Here is a 17,802-nt window from a genome sequence, read left to right as displayed (position 1 = left end):
ATCATAAGTAGAATCTTATTCTGAAGAAAAGTTTCTCAGATCTCGAGGGGTTGGAGGAGGTTTTACAAGCAAAGAAAAATAGTGTACTTCACAAAAGTACACTATTTTTCTTAAAATGAATTCCTAATTGAAAGAACCTTCAAATCCTGTGTGAAACTCTGTCTTGGTTTTCCCATAACAGTGTTGCACATATTTCAACAATTAAAGATAACCACCTCAGGCAGAGACACAAGTGGAAAAAGTCAAGGACATATCATCATCTTCATGACAAGAATTTTATTTTATTTTTGTTTTTTTATTACATTTTGCATTAAATTAAAGAGTTTTTTTTCTTTACGACATACATTAAGCTGTGAATCAGATGTTAAGGAAGTGGAGAGAGTAGGGCAAAAAACTGTGACGTCACAATATCTTACAAGCTTACAAAGTTCAAAAGGTTGAGAAGTTGAGAAGAGAGTCGATTTGCATCTAACATCAGTGTATTATAACAAGGGTGAAAGACAAAAAAGGCACACACCAAAGAACCTCACTGTTCACAGCAGCCTTCACAGTCAAACCCAAGTCCAGTCTTAAAAATATTCAAACCCCACTGACATCAAACGCTTGATTTTACAGAATCTTAAATGCAGCTAAATTTACTCGTCTACACAGGATGTGGACATTTAACCTTTTGAACCTAGATTTTCTTGTTCACATTCTGTGTGGATACGGCAGTTCTCCGAAGTGACAGCCAACACAACTGAACATTTCTAGACAAGAAATATTTAGTTGTAGATCAGCATTATTTCAGGCCTGGGAAAGTTGCTGGGTCATGCACTCCTCAATACACTGGAAGGTGTAAATAGGGCCTTGTAGTGCCCAGTAACCAGTCTACAATGCAGTGGTATTCTGGAGTAAACACCCCCTTCATACTAATCTTGGGTCATTTGCACTTTGAAGATCATAGCTTTAAGTAATCCCTGGGATAACTGTCTCAACTGACCCCAGAACATGTTTCTGAAGCTCCTCTCGGTTCTAGCTTTGACCCAATCTGTTGCCCATGACCCCGTCATTTGCAACCCAACCCTGCAAGCGTATATGTACATGTGTTAGTCAGGTCACAGATCCTAAACGTTCCTTCTCATGTTAGCTGTGGATTGAGACATAGTTGGCTTTCCTCCGTTGAGAAACAGAAGATTGCTTGATATCAAGAAAACCTTTACCTATCTACACATACAACACTAAGAGAGTGCTCCGTTGATTTAAGTGTTGGGGGGGGGTGATCAATAGAAATCCTCAAGTAAAAAGGAAGTGAAAATAGAAAAAGGTCAAATTAGTCAAACTGTCAGCCATTCATAAGGCTTTGTTAAGGAGAGTTAGTGAAGCAAAAATAAAAACTACACTTCCTCAAACTGTGTTGTCTCTTACAAAAAGGGGGTTAAATAAGGTACTTTTTTAATATTGTTGTTTTAAAATGTCAAAGTTCTTCACAGGAACCAGCCTGTTTATGCAATTGCCTAACAACTGAGTGTTAGGATGCACGAAAGAAGCCTAGAACTGTTAGTACACTGGGTGCTTGCTGTGTTTGCTAGTGTTGCAGTGCACCACAAAGATACCCATACACTGGCCTTCTCAAGTAATAAATGTTAATTGTTCAGTTAATCCAACCAACCATCACTCCAAACCAACAGACAGCAAAAAAGTAAAAACAAATACCAGGACTTTAAAATTGTATAAAATATAAAATCAAAAACACTCACAACGTCTTCATCGACACTGCCAGCACAACATAAAGAGTTGCTTTAAGCGCATTAATGGCACAATCAGAAATTAACCACAAAGATGCTTGTGTATGTGTGTGTGTGCATGTGTATGTGGGTGTGTGTGAGAGAGAAAGAGTGAAAGAAGAAAGGGAAATCCTCCTTTTCTCTCTTCCCTCTGGATTGTAAGTGTGTCATGTCTAGGGACCAGAATTACAACAATAACACCTACATTCTTTAATTGCATTTTTATCAAACCAGGGAAATACGATGATGTAAGAAAAATAAAAAATAAATACTACAAGGAGACAAAGTTAACAGCTATTAAAAAAACATTGTCACTACTTTAGGGTGTAAGGCACAAATTTACATGTGGAAAAAGAAGCAGATGTTTTTTGTAGTTTCCTTTTTCACCTGCTCATTTGCGTGACGCCGCTAGAAAAGACGATACGTTCCTGATGGAGGCATCGCTCTGTTTGCTTGCAGCGTCACTTGCAGCTTCTTTCTGTGCGTGTAATGCAGATTCCCATTCTGTTGCTGCAGCTGCTTCTCTTATATTTGCAACATGCAACAGTGAGCTTTGATGGCACCGGTAAGCCAGCAACCAATCAGGACAAATGTAACCGACTCACACAAAACCACAGTGCTGATTGGGGACGTGGGGTAGGTGGGGGAATGCTCATTGGAGGAGTAAAAGGGTGAGATTCAGGAAGTCTTTTTTATGATTGCTCAAAAACAATGGAAATTATGGTCCATGAAGGTAAAAGTCCATGCCTGGCACAGTTTAAATAAATATCTCCCCCTCTTCACAGAGGTCATATATATCTCAAGCTGCAGGTCCCACTGAGCACACAGAAAGACCTAGTGGACCTTTAGTCATCAAGAAAGTTCTACAGGCTCCAGTTTCATGACTTTAAATATGTTTTTTTTTTTTTCTCACACTTGATTAATTAATATTAAAAGATCTCTTCTCCGTCCTCCCTCTCTCTCTCTCTCTCTCTCTCTCTCTCTCTCTCTCTCTCTCTCTCTCTCTCCGAGCCTAGAAAGTCAGTCTTTGTTTTTCAAAAGCACTTAATAAAAATAAATACAACAAGCTATTAGTATTAACAGTCATGTGTTATTCAGTAACCAGTACAGTAGAAGATTCCTCTGTCCCAGGCTTTCAGTCAAACCCAGGCCGGACTTGATTGCTGTAACACTGAGAGGCTTTTTCACAGTTTCTGACAGAACTCAGAACAGGTGTCTGTCCTTTCAGTCCGAGCTCAGTCTCTCTGAGTGCTTGATTTCCCAGTCCTCAAGATACTGTACAACGATTATTCTCCAAACCCCCCGTGCTGTCTTCTTGTGTGCTTTTCACCAGCGTGATAAAGTATCAAGTCAAGTCCCGGTGGCCAAAGACACCACAAACAAGAGAGCCACCATCCTGGATGCTACAGGGTGCAGTTGGATGAAATATTCAGGACAAGCGTCATCTTCTTCTGTTTCAGTAGCACATGTTCCCATGTGTGTTTACAGAGGAACTGGGAGCCAGCCAGAGCTTGTGCTCGATGACAGCAACAAATGACGACAACCATTTGTATAATATTTACATATTTATATAAAAAGAAAGTGTTTTCTTAAAAAAACTGTTTCATTTTTCACTGTACTGTACACCAAAAACAAACAAACAAAAACACTAAAAGGAGATGCAAGTTGTACAGTATTCCCTGTTTTTTCTCTCTTTCAGAAAAAACCTTTCGCGTCTGTCCGTTCACATTGGACTGACTGGATAACTAGCTGACTATGTGCAGGAGTCACTGGACTTGACTTTTGTCGAGAGTGAGACTACGGAGGGTTTTGGGGGGACATCAGGCTTGAGATATTTGATGCCCGTTCGAGGCAGTGAACCGTAGGAGCTCATTCCAGGCTGCCGTGACAGAGATATGCCCTGTGCTGTCATTTGTATGGAGTCCACCCTCTGAGGTGCAGGGGGTGGTGTCTCCATGCGGTTGAAGCTGTGATGTCTCGCCAAATGGGAGGAGTTAGATGAGTTGGTGTTGTGCCTCTTGAGAATGGAGGATCCGGAAGCTCCGGATGCTGATCCTTTCCGGAGTCCGTAGACTGATGAGTGGACCTCCAAGCGTTTGCCCATCTGTGGGACAGCCGGAGGGACGGTGAGAGAAGCCTCTCGTTGGGGCACACGTGGCGGCAGCACCCCATCTGGATCTACCATGTTGAGGTTGTGACAGGGGCTCTTGACTGTCTTGTACTCCAGAGTGGCTCCCTGGTCGTCCACGACACTGTGGCCCATGCTGAGGTCACTATGGTGGGGCTGCTCCACATACTCGTGCTGGTAGGACTGCTGGTGCTGCTGCAGGTGAGGCTGGAGCTGGTGCTGATGCTGCGGCAGAGGCAGGACTACCACGCTGGGGATGTGCCCCGGAGAGGCCCTCAGGGGCAGGTCTGTAGAGATAACAGGGGAGCCCATTGGTGGCATGTCCTTGGTGCAAGCGTTGATGAGGTTCTGGTTCCTCTCCCACTCCCGGCTGCCCCGGCTTGGCTTACGACGCGGCTGCATGGGGGTGGATTCAGGCGTTGGCAGAGCAGTGAGGTCCAGGTGGTGCTGGTCTGCTTTTATCAGCATCTTCCCATTTGGTGTCAGTCTCCCGTTGTGCATCAAAGGGGTGAGGATTGCCTCGGGTCGACCGTCTTTGGCCTGTGTCTCAAACAGGCCCGTCAGCTTGGTCACACTGTTCATGGATCCTCGGCGGGAGTGGAGGTGGTGGCTGTCCTTTTCCTTGCGGCCTGTCAGGTCTATGTCTCGCCGCCGGTGGTCACAGACACAGTAAACAATGATGCCAGAGAAGATGGCGCCCATGGAAAAGGCTAGGATGACAGCAATTGCCAACAAGGTCACGGGAACTAGTTGGTCACGACCCTTCTGGTAGCTCTCACGGATCACACCTGCAGAGAGACGTGGAGATGACATTCAGACTGGCAGACAATAATTAGAGATTATTCTGCCTCTGCTGTGTGTTGTGGGCACTTGTTTCTAAGAAAAATAGAGCTACTGGGAAAGATGCTCATTATTAGACTAACCAAAAAATAGAAAACAATATTGAATTACAATAATCAAAAGATATTTTCTGGGTAAAAAGATTAGGGGTTTAAATCATTTCATGAAAATACATGCAAATGAAGCTGGGTTTATCCCATCATAAGGAACACCTTTTCAAAACTGGCACAAATAGTAGCGTGAAGTAGCTACATTCAATATTTCCCAAAAATCCAATCTCAGATTGAAAATGTGTTTTGGAGGGGCGATTATGATTCACATTTTAAATCCTAGATAAAACCCTCTGCTGAAATGAAAAAAAGATATGAGTGCAGATAAAGGAGCCCGAAATACCCGAACCCTTTCTTCTCATAGATGCAAATAGGAGACTTTTCATAAATCTTGGATCCAATCTCATGAATCACAGAGAATACATTAAAAAGCCTCTGATTAGGCGCTAAATCCAATGAGCTGTGTCATCAGTGTCTTATGAAAGCGCCACTTTCAAAGACGCGCTGCGATACGGCCAAATAAAAGATAATTCAATAAAAGCAGCTATGAAGTATTCTGTTGGTGGGAGAGTGGGAGCAGCAGGTTGCGTGTAATAAAATGGGGTCAACGACAATCTGCACACACATACACACGTGGACACATGCCCCTCCCACACACACACACACACACACACACACACACACACACACACACACACACACACACACACACACACACACACACACACACACACACACACACACACACACACACACACACACACACAGATGATAACGTTGAGCCTGTTGATGAATGTAGACATCTAATGCAGCACTCTGTTCCTTGGGTTAAACACAGCCGAGAGATTTATAATGCGTTCACACATGACCTACGGCCAACACAGATCAGTTACCACAGACAGAGGATTAGGCAGGTGGGCTCTATCACATAAAAAGCTCCTACAGTGCACCGCTGGTCTTGATAACGTGACTCAGTTACACGTGTATACTCCAATCATGGTATATATTATTCACCGTACATTGCATACATGTGGAAGACTTTTAAATTCTCTGTGCATGCTGTTTGTGGTCTGAGGTCATAAAAACCTGTAAAGCTGTAAAATAAAAAAAAGGATGGAAGCTTTCAGTCCCACTGGATGATATAACTAAGGACAATAACCTGATATTCATATGTATGAATGGAATTTAACTTAACATAATCCATTATGATACTATGTATACGTCTCCTCTACAGAGAAGGTGTTTACAGTGAAACTATGTTCTAAAATAAGCACTATGTGGGTGATATGATTTGTATAACAGCTATGGCTGTATCCTTTTTTGTTTCACTTCTTAAGGATCGATTTTATTGACTTGTATTAATAAAATCTTGTTTTTATGACTGCCTTGTTGTATGTCTGATTTTCATAACAGCAAAGTCAAAAATATATTTTGAAAAGCGACCTACTGTACTATATAGAAACATAATATTACAGATATGTAAATACAATATATATATATATATATATATACACAAATAAAAACAGCTGCATGAACATGGAAACATAATGCGTTTGTTTTGTTTGCCCGCAGGAAATCGGCAAAAGAAATACAAACACAGTATGAGCTGCAAACATTTCAGTTGACAACAACATAGAAATCAAAACAATTGTCAACAAGCAGAACACTTGCAATTTTGTCTCTTTACATGTTGATGTGTGCACAAATCACTTCACTTTTCTTGCAGATAACCATAAAAGTGTTTCAATTTGCTCTATAATTTTCCAAAAGAAGATGACACAAAGTGAAATGTTAGTTGCAATAATTCTGTAAAATCCTGAAGGGGCTGGGTAATCGTGTTTAGGCTTTTCAGCTCATCTGTGTCACCGAGGACACACTCAGAGAATATCTTCTTTCTGTGTCTCCTCAGCAAGACATAACACAGACACAGAGACAACATGGTAATCTGTTCTCATGGAACCAAAATCCAGACTCTCTTAAACTAACATCCATAATCCTCGCTCGCTGCAGTCATAGATCATTAGTCCAAAGACACGACTTAAACCACGTTTTCCGAGCTGAAATGAATCACTGAGCAAAGCTTGAGTCTCTGCTTTGACTTTAAAGCTCAACCTGCTTTAAGAGAAAAAGAGCAGTTCCTCATTTGTTGTAAAAACAAAACTTCACTTTTCTCTTTAATAGAGTGCTGACAACACACAGCTCAGCCGTAACTCATTTTATGTTAAACAAAGGGGTAACATATTTATTTTCTGGCCAAAATCGTTTCTTATCAAGGACGTGCCCTGTTTTGTAGATAATGTGAGAAGTGATGAGTGCTATCTGCAGTGAAGAATTAAGGGATGACGTGTTATTCTGTGGCCTCGTGTGACCAAATGGCCTGTCTGACAAAACATCTGCTTCAGATCTCATACAGTAACTTCTGAGAACGAGAGATACTTTTCCTCGCTGCTATCTTTCATTTTGTCCTCATTTAGATCTTTTTTTCCCACTTTCTGCTACTTCTCTCCTTTTCAGAAACAGTGATTCACTTTTCTGACTTTCTTCTTGTTTCTTTCACACTGTTCAGGTTCCATATGGTAAGTGTTCTATTCAGTGGAAACTGGGAGAACTCTAATTATAACCTTGTGGTCTTTGTGAATTGTGAACGGTGACGTGTGGCGTTTGAGGGCTGCTGGGTTAAGCGCTTCTGTGAATAAAGAAGCAAAGAAAGAGGAATATAGCTTTACTTGAGGTGAGGAGCCCTGAAAATCTCAGAAGAAAACCATTTACGTAGGAAAATGAAAGTGTAGGCATAAACAAATACTTTGGCAAATCTCTCTTTCTTCCATAATCCTTGTTAAATGTAAATACATTCATCCATCTCTGTCTACGATGCTTACATGCTGGAAGAGCCAGTCAAAACTGTTATGAATTTTCATGACAGTGAATTTATCGCCGCTAAAGGTTAACCTCCTTCGACCGGGGATTTAGATTTCACATTGAATAACAAAGACGGAGGGGAGCAGAGCAAAACGGGTGTCCAAGTAAGTGAACTGTGGAGCTAGATCTTTGTCTTCTATTCCGGGTGTCGGAGCTGACGTTAAAGCCCTATTTAACCTGCACTGCATGGTTCTTCCTGTCTGCGTCTTTTAAAAAAAAATCCTTTCATTCTTTTTCTCACTTTTTCTCCCCTTCCATCCATCACTCATGTCTGTCGCACTCACACACTTCCAGAGTCCTTAGCCCAAGACGTTGGGTAAAACACAAAAGAAAAAGAAAAAGAGGAAACTTTGAAGACTTTCATCTTTCATGTTAGGAATTGTATCTCATCTTAACATCAAAGAGAATTGATGTAGCCACAGAGGACATGGGAGCTGTCTCTGTCGAATCAGAGGACTTCAGGTTTTTGAATCAAGGTGGCTACGTCACTGGTTTTTTGAGGCCTGTTTGTGATCTTGGCAAAACTTGTCAAAACTTTCACAACGTGACCTTGAAAACTATCAAAGTGTTGCTGAAATCCACAGATTTTCTGCTTCATTCTCATCTTGTTGAGGTTCTGACTGTACAGTGACTTATAATCGTTTGGTTTCAACTATTTCCTCTCCCCCAGAATGCATCACGAGGCATCCTGCAGCTCGACACTTCTTTCAGTGGTTGAATTGATTTGAATTTCACACCGCCTTGGGCTTCAACATTCAGATATTAAACACATATCTCAGATACTGAGATATTTCTCGCTGTCAAAACAGCCTGAGTCCGCAACACTTACTTGTAAATCAGAAACATTGTAATCTGCTGTGACTGGAACTGGTGAATGCTCTCTTTCAGTCTGTCTGACACACACCCTTACACTCGTTTAATCTCTTCAGAAGCACCAACTGAGCCCACAGAGCTTGTCTTTGTGTTGGTGTTGGGGAAACTTCAAAGGTAGTTAAACATCACAGAGAGGTTACGGAGAGGGCCCTAACCTCTCACTACAGGCTCTTACACAAAGACACTGTCTGCAGAATGATAAAAATCTTAATCAGACTTAACTGCTCTCATTGACGTGTCACTTGTTGAAAGGCAGAACAGTAGACCTTGACAACTAATGGAGGAGATTAAAAGATAAAGGAGAAAAGCAGAAAAGGTTGCCTTATATTTACTCTGCTTCAACTGAAACTTCTTATTTGCTTTCAGGCACTTGCTTGTTGTCATCTTGTAAAAAAGACATTGCTGTTTCGATGCAAGCAAGCAAGCAATTCATTACGTTCTATTAAATCCCCAGTTAGGATATTATCCCATTAAGTCTTGTGTATGTTTATGTTCGAGAGGCACTCGCATTAATGGTGTTATTCAATATTAAAGCATTCATCAGACAATCGAGAGTCAGTGCACAGCATACTGATGAGCCAGTTAAGATATAATTAAAGCCCTAATTATATCATTCTGCACCTCAGGTATTAACACCAATGTACTAACCTATCCACCTCCATGCATACAAACTGAAGTATTTAATACTCAAAGGAAATCAACCTGAATTACACATCCTTGGGAAAATGTATCATCATCATCATCTGTTTGATGAGTAAATTGACACCAGCACTGTTTGTATGAATAGACGTTTTAAAAGGTGCTGCCCAGCACAGCTTCAACAATTAATCCAATTATTTCTGAATATCACTGCTATCACATGTTGACATATTGAAGACGGCAGCTCCCTGACAACACTGCAAGTGTTGAAATCATAAATCATAATTTATAAAACATTGTGGATTTTCCTATGGAGAAAAACTGTAGTCCGAACTCCTGTGAGCTTTTTCTTTAGTGGTAACCGCTGCGCTCTGAAACCCATTGTTTCGGCGCCACGACATCTTTTTGCTGCGTTGAGTCAAGCGCTGGTGCAGCCACAGCGCACCGCTGCACTCAGAGTTTAACCTTTTTAAACTTTGGGCACAACGCGCTGTAGATTTGTGCTGTACCCAGAGGCAAGCGCAGCACATGCAGAGTCCCTGTTATACAGATGTTGACCCACTAAGAGTATTTTATCATGCTATAACTGCTGAAAATGTGTGTCAAGCTTCTGACTTCTATGTATGACTAAAGTGTAATTCATTCAGTTATAAATGCCTGCATAGATAATCATTCATAAATGTTTTAGGTATAAAACGAGCCCTGCGTAATCCTTCCAGAGAACAAAGACTCAGCTTGTATCTACTTGATGAGTGGCTCACTTGTGGACATTGTGAATGTGACCATTTAAATTCAGTTCAAAGCAGAATAATGACAGCTGAATGTGAGTTAGACAAGCTTTAAGAGCACAAAAAGATGAGCTGCTGTGATATGAGATTCATTCTCACGTGGCCAAAAAGACAAAGCAAAGCTTTTGTATGAGCCAGCAGTGGAAAGAGGTCTTACTGACAAGTGTAACCAAAACATTAAAATGTTAAAGTGAGCAGTAAATGTGTGTAAAAAAACAAAAGCGGCCTGAGACAACAATAAGCTAATCAGTGGAGGAAATTATGGCTTATAGCTTGACGTCAGTCAGGGAAGTGCGTAATGCCGGGAAAACCAGATCCAGTAGTTTCTATTATGATTCACAATGACCTGCAAATAATTCTTCTGCCTCACAATAGCATATCACATTCTTTGGCCAGTAAGAAACAAAATCATGCTGTTAAAATACTAATGAAGGTGTTACAATGACAGGAATATGAGTTGTATGATTATTTAATTCAAATATTACTTAGCACTTTTCTTTTTCTTTGCTACAGTGCAGACATGACCACCACACCAACTTTTAACCTAAATCCTATCATCCTTTCTTATAGGATTAACCTAATTCCTATCATTCTACTGCATGGGCATATAAAACTACTAACATTAAATTACCCAATGAGGTCGCCCTCATAGGCTCCTGGAAAACGTCACCATCCAAAAGCATCATCTGACAGTGAGCAGAGTTCATGTTAAACTAAAGCGTCTAATCTTGACGCCTTACTTCCGAGGACGGGTAATTTGAAAGTAGAGGAGTCCCCATAATCAGACAACCAAGAAATCCTTATTCTGGCTTTTTATGCTCACTAGTGGTAGAAGAAATAAAGCTGAAAGGTAATGTGTGATAGCTGTACTGACCGCGTTGAAGAGAAATGGCTACTAAGCGCTCTCTTGTTCCAGTTGGCACTAGTTTGTTTAGTTTTTTTCAGAATTGTTTTTCAGAATTTTACTGTACAAAAAAAAGATATTCTCTCTGCTAGTATTGGACGTATTTGACAGTCTCCCCCAATAACTACAGCTAACATTCAAGATTGACATGGCATCTCCAATAATGATGCCTTCCAGAAAGTGAGTTGAAGTGAAATGCTCAGGCTATCAAGACTTTTTGGCATGAAAATAATAGTGCTGCATCCCTGTGTGAGCGGGGTCATATTTTCTCTCTATCATGCCAGCCTCACCTTGGCACACAGGTGTCAGAGAGCTGCCTGCAGCTGAAAATAACCCTTGCAGAGCAGCTGTCAGACAGTTGGTATTAGATGGTATAACCATGAAAAATACATTAAAGGAAATCATATCTCTCAATAAACTACAGAAGCTCTTGTCTAATGGCTAAGAAATATTAAAATGCCATGATGTTGGAAAAATATAGTGGTTCCTCAGATTTTAATTCAGAAATGAAGTTTCTGTTTACCACGATGTAAACACTGCATTGTCTTCCGTCAATAGACACTTGTGAATACTCCTCCTGTGAGTCATAATGAGTATGAGAAAACAAAACCATTTCACCAGACAACCATGTCACCCACCTAGTCATGGTGAGAAACGTCATTGCTACCTGGACATACATGTTCACAGGCAATGTTTTATCTAGTGTAGGAACTGCTTTATTCAGTATAAATACCACATGCAAGTCATTGGGGGGTGTTCGGGGTGGATTATGGGCGTACAGAGTGCAGGGCCTTGACACCAGAGAGCGGGGGTTCACATCCTGAGTCCTGAGCAACAAAACACTTTGGTTAAAGTTAGGGAAAGATCATGGTTTCGGTTAAACGGTAATAAAGTAAAACATCCTGTCTGATGCTTCAAGTCACTAATGACTTTTTCAATACTTAACCACGACCCACATTTTCCTTAACTAAGTGCTTTGAGTGCCTTAACACAGCCCCCAAAAAAGGGTTGCACCAGACAGTTTCAACCGAGATAATAGCATAAAATAATCTGTTCAGGGTTAAAACTGTGGCCCAGTATAAAAACAAATGACCGAAAGGGATAGAGAGAAACACTGTTGTTCACTCTGTTCAGCTGCAATATGCAATATCTCACTATATCTTATATCCTCTCCTATTCCCCTTTCTTCCATCTCATTGTTCAATTCTGCCTTTCAGCCAGTTTGTCTATCTCCTATCTCTTTGCTCTCTCCCTTATAACCTTCACTGCTACATTATTGTCCTGTTATGTTTAATAAATCTTTATCATGTGTGTTCCTTTTCTCTCTCTCACTTTCTCCTCTCCCTCATTTCCCATGTCTCTTCCCCTGTTGTCTCTCTCCATACCTCTTTTCTTCCACCTCTCCCTGTTCCTTCTACTCTGGATAGCTGCTGTAATGAACCCATAAATTGGAGCGACACAGCGGTGGCTACAGGTCGGTTGGGGGAGGGTGAATGTAAAAGGGGGAAGGGGGTGGGGGGGATTTGAGCCTGACAGAGAGAGAGAAAGAGGTAGAAAGCAGGGCAAGGATTCATTCCTGCAGACAGCAGAAGAGATATGACTCCAGTTGAAAAAGAGACAGACTACAAGGGGAGAGATGGAGAAGGAGGAGGAGGAGGTGCAGAGATGGAGGAGGAAGAGAGACAGAGAGAGACAGGGGGGAGGGGCGTTGGGGGAGGAGGCTCCATAAATTGGTTTCAGGAATTAATTTGCACTAGGTAAGGTATAGCCTTGGAACATGCCATCCCAGTCAGATGAGAGGTCCTGTGGAAGGGAGACTGATCACAATGGCAGCAGATGGTGGAAAGTGGCGGAGCTGGGGGGTTTACGGGGGCCAGGGTGAGCGATGGGAAGCAAAGGGAGAGGTGTATGGTAGGGTGACAGGGGTGGAGGAAAATATAACAGAGACAGATGAGGCCTAGACAGACAGACAGATAGACAGACAGCCAAACAAACACCAAGCTCAAATGTACTGTGAAACACAAGCGGCCACCTGGCAACTGCGATGGTCCCACTGGAATGTCGGATAATGATGCTGCTGGGTGCTAAATATCATCAGTGTGTGAATACTCATCACTTTGCAACATTTGTAATTACTCTGGTGGTGTCGGGCTAATACATATTGGCAGCACTGTAATATTCATTAGCAGATAAGATTCCACAATGTCTCAACTGCAAATGAAAAAGTTGGGGAGTTATTGTAATTTACTTTAAATCACAAACAAGCTTGCAAACGACTTTGGATATGAAATAATGCATTTTCACTTAAGCAACAATTTTTTTTTTTTACTTAATTTGAGAGATTGATGGTATGGTTAAATGTTTGTCCCTTATTTCTTCTGTCAAATGGGCTGCATGGATTTATCTCTGTGGCATTAAAATGCAAAACAAAATAATTTACTTAGTTTCTGACTTCATAATCATTTCTCATATATCGATTACATTTTCACTTTAACATATGCAGTTTGCTAAGTTTTCACAGTACAGTTGACACCTGAAGCCAATAATACTGAGGGCGACAGGAAGGAAGAGGAGGCAGGATGGGTGGAGTGGGAAATGAATACTGTTGACTGTGGTGCTCAATTTGCCATGCTGAAAAGCATTAAGCTGCATGGAGGCAAAACTGTGCTTAATCCCATCAAAGCAATCAAAGGCAGGAAAAAGGCAAATATATAAATAGCAAAAAAACACACACGCAGTATCAGACCAAGCCATGCAAAATATCAAGAACTGCTCACAAGAAACCAACACAAGAAAATCAAACGAATCTCATCAGAGCTGACTCGTACATGTATATAGAAAAAGGAAAAGGAAAAGACTGTTGAGCTGAAATTTAAATAGAACTGATAAATATTGAAAAAAGCTGCAAAGGTGTCTTATAAAAATCATAATAATAATGATCATACAGAAAACAGCAGGAAGCATTGTTTTGAAATGTGAAGCCCTGTTGCAGTTACCTGAGCTTAGATTGCCCTTATTCCCCCCCCAGGAATGAATTGGCCCCACCAAAAAAAAAGATTCCTGCAACTTTTATGATTGCAAGATAGCTTTTAGCTTTTCTTATGTTTGATTCTCAAAGTGTATCATTCCTCACCATTCCTTGTGAGGCTCAAGTAATATTAAACCTGCTCAGGTAAAGGCAACAAGGGGAGCGACAGCATGTTGTGTGATGCTGGCTGTAGGCATGCTGTCTGAAGTGCTGCCACCATTGTGCTTGGATCTACCCACTGGGGCCTTACTGCTTCCAGCTGACAGTCACTGTAGTCACTGCCTCTGTTCATTCCATAGACAGGTGATACTGGAGTATGTACTGTGACAGACTGAACCACCTCCTTTCAGTGTTATTGAAATATATTATGAGAGACGGTATGTTTTTAGCTAGCTCTCATATTAACATAACATGTGAGTCGGATCACTGATGGTGGTAGTGCATCTGACAAAAATATAATATATTATGCGTGTCAATCTTACCTGTCAACACCTACCGCTGTTGTGAAGGTATTTCCAACATCTCCTCTAAGACTCCTTTAACCATCTGGATGAAAGAATATTCTGTCTTTTTTATGGTGGAACAGACAGAATACTATTTTAAATTCAGATGGTTGGAGGAGTCTTTGGAAATATTTTCAGAACAGCGGTAAGTGATCTCAAATGACCCTCTGTCTTTGTCGAAGATCACTGGGTATATATTTTCATGAAAATTGGATGCTTGGCGGTATGACACGAATGTAATGTTAATACATGAGAGGCACAAACTGAGGCTAGTCGTCAGCATGAAAAAACACTTCATTGACAAAAATATCTTAGTCTTAGCTAATTAGCTGCTGTTTTTCTCTCTGTCTCTATATACAGTCTACAGAAAGTAGACTACTAGTACTCTGTCTGTCTACAGAAAATCCCTACTGTGAATGAATCACCATTATTAATAATCAATATCTCCTCAAGCCCATGGTGACGCTACCTCTAATAGCATGAACTATGTAATTTAATGCTGCAGGGACATGTTGCATGTTGTTTTATTGGGATCTGTAATAGGTATATCTGTGTCTGTCTACAGTGACCTTTTTTTTGTTACTTCCCCTCTCTGATGTGTGTCGTCCTACTTGTCTCCTTCCCTTCTCTCCTTTTATCTGTCTCATTTATCCAGCGAGCGAGCCGTCCTTGAGGCGGTACAGCATTAGGCAGGTTGTTAACAAAGGAGAAAATGGCGTTCAATGTCATGTCACTGTGTCACAAAGCATGACAGAGCCGGGGCCCGGGCCATCGTCACCAGGAAAAAAATACATCGCCATTTTCCTTTTTAGAGTGTAATGGTCTGGATATTACATCTCCTGTGGGACATTACGGTCCATGGATAATAAATCCGTCCTACAGAGTGAGCGTTTGTGTGTGCGCACGTGTGTGTAATGAGCGCGGCATGTGTATGTGTCTGCATATGTATGTACTGCGTAGGTGTGTTTGCGTACGTTTCTGTGGGGGGTTTACGTGCACAGTGTGAGGCAATTTGTCCCCTAAAGAGAAAGTGATCCACTATCTCTACACTTCGTCAGCTGGAAGCAGCCAGGCAGCTGTAAATCTCAATTACACAAACCCCTCCCTCCCTCCCTCTCCTCCCCCTTCTCCCTCTCCTCCCCCCTCTCCCTTGCCACAGGTGACAATGGACCAAATTGACTGCTGACTGTTCCAAGGCTTACCATTGACTTCTGGCTGAGTCTGAGAGGGTACAGCTACGTAGGGGTCCTCCCCTTTGTCTGAGCTCATGGGGGGGTCCTTCCGCTCCACCATGCGGCCCCGCCCCAGGGGGCCCTCGGCGGCCTCGGGTAGGGCCGAGGTGGGGAGTGAGAGGGTGTGGTGATGGTGGCGGTGATGGTGGCCTGCCGGACACAACACAGGTTAGCCAACGCTCGAGGCAGACAGGGACAGGCTACAGTGCATGTGAGCACAGGCCAGCAGGGGTGCACATACACACACACACACACACACACACACACACACACACACACACACACACACACATACATTTATTCCTCCTTTGAAGCATACACATGGACACAGATATACACACACACACACACACACACACACACACAAGGACAGCTGCTAGGCTGTGTGCGGCAAAAAAGTGTTTCTCCCTGGTGACACTGGGCAACTCATTAGCAAATGTATGTGTGTATGTGTGTGTGTGTTTCCCAGGATAGGCAAGTTCTTTTTTTTCTGTCACTCTCTGCCTCTCTCTGCCTTCCTCACTCTCTCCCCTCTTGTTCTGACTGACATGTCAAAGCTCCGTTGGGCCTGTCAGAGCAGAGCAGAGTACAATGGCATTGCTCCACAGTCACCATAGGGTGCCTACCTTTGATATGAAGGACAAGAGACAAACTTTCTTTCCATTGGTTCAGTTGAGAACTCTGCCTGTAAATTTTCTTCAACTGCAAAGCTGTTTATGCTCTTCCATACTTTCTTTTTTTAAGCTTTCTGTTACTTTGAATCTAACTTTCCAATAAATGTTGTAGAAATGTTCAATTTGTTTTGATGTACACTGTTAACATAATTCATTAAGTTGGTTTTAAAGGTGAAACAAATAGTCGATTGAAAGAAACTTAAACGGCAACTATTTATTTTTTTTAAACGGATCAATCATCAATTTTAAGTCCTTTTTCAAGCCACATATTCTCCAATCTTATTCTCCTGTTAAGATTTGCAGCTACTCTTTGTCTCATGTGACATTTAACTGAATATCTTTGTGTTTTGGACTACACGTTAGGCTCTGGGAAAATGTGCTTGTGAAAAATGCATATTTTTGTGACATTTTATAGACTTTTTGATTAATTGAGAACATAATTGGCAGGATTATCAGCAACAAAAATAATCATACTGTAATCCCAAATTTGTTTCTTCTATCCTCCTCTCTCATCCCTCCTTTTCTTTTCTTTGTTTTCTACTTCTCTCTTATCCTCATAACCCCTCCACTTCTGTCTTATCCTCTCATTTCCCATTTATTCCCACTTTTCTTGTTTTAAACCAAAGATCTCCAAAATGTTTCATATCCGCACAGCCGGTTATCTTTCTTTAGCAAGGCCCTTAGCAACATGGCTAGATCAATCATCAGAAATATGTCATTAACAGCTAATGAATTTTCTCTGATTTGACTCCTCCCTGTAATTAAATTCCTTAATGGCTAAAAGGGCTACTGGCCAATAGTTGAAGAGGGTATCGTAACACAGCCAAGATGTTGCACTGATAATGAAACTATAATAAGACTAGAAAACGCAGAATGTCTCTCTGTGGAAATCTAACAACTTAAAGTGACAATTGCAACAATGTAGTCTTTCATCTGTGGATGATGGATCGTACCTATCTGCTCCCCGGCTATCACTGCACATCTCCCAAACAAAGTGTGTTTTCCTGCATCCACCAGTTTATTTTAGAACCATTCTAATCACATTACCATCCCACATGCTAACACTTAAGCCACCCTACACAATTTTTCACAAGCTACATACTGTATTAAACATAATGTATTTAAGCCACACGTTAAAGAAAAAATCCACCCAGGATGAAGAGTGACAACACTCATCAACAGCCTCTGTAGAGCTCAAATTCCCAATTCCCATTTTGACACGCTCTCTCCACGGAGGAGGTGACAGCAATGTGTGTGTGTGTGTGTGTGTGTGTTTGCAGATGTGCGCGTGCCTTTTCAATATGTGTTTATGCTTGTGTTTGAAGAGGGGAAGGCATTTCAGGGGGCTAATGTTGATGCTGCTGGTAGACTACGCGCAACAGACACCCACACACTACACCACCCAGAGCCTCCTCCTCCGTGTGGCATGGCAATCATTAAAATGATTTATTTAACTAT

General features: G+C 41.5%; 1 protein-coding gene across 3 annotated transcripts in view; it reads right to left on the bottom strand.

The window, feature by feature from the left end:
• Positions 1–261: 261 nt before the first annotated feature.
• The window catches only part of sema6a (sema domain, transmembrane domain (TM), and cytoplasmic domain, (semaphorin) 6A), a 109,884-nt gene continuing 92,343 nt past the window's right edge, over positions 262–17,802 (bottom strand). For 2 of the 3 annotated variants that reach the window (XM_078251053.1, XM_078251052.1), the window contains 2 exons: positions 15,641–15,820; positions 262–4,682 (listed from right to left, as the gene is read on the bottom strand). In XM_078251053.1, coding sequence (XP_078107179.1) covers positions 3,520–4,682; positions 15,641–15,820 — 1,343 coding nt within the window. In that variant the 3' untranslated portion in view covers positions 262–3,519. The remainder of the gene's footprint in view (positions 4,683–15,640; positions 15,821–17,802) is intronic. The other variant, XM_078251054.1, reaches the window with a different exon arrangement.

The sequence above is a fragment of the Sander vitreus genome, chromosome 5 (assembly GCF_031162955.1).
Source record: "Sander vitreus isolate 19-12246 chromosome 5, sanVit1, whole genome shotgun sequence".
In the NCBI taxonomy this organism is placed as follows: Eukaryota; Metazoa; Chordata; class Actinopteri; order Perciformes; family Percidae; genus Sander; species Sander vitreus.
This window is presented reverse-complemented; position numbering and strand designations above follow the sequence as displayed.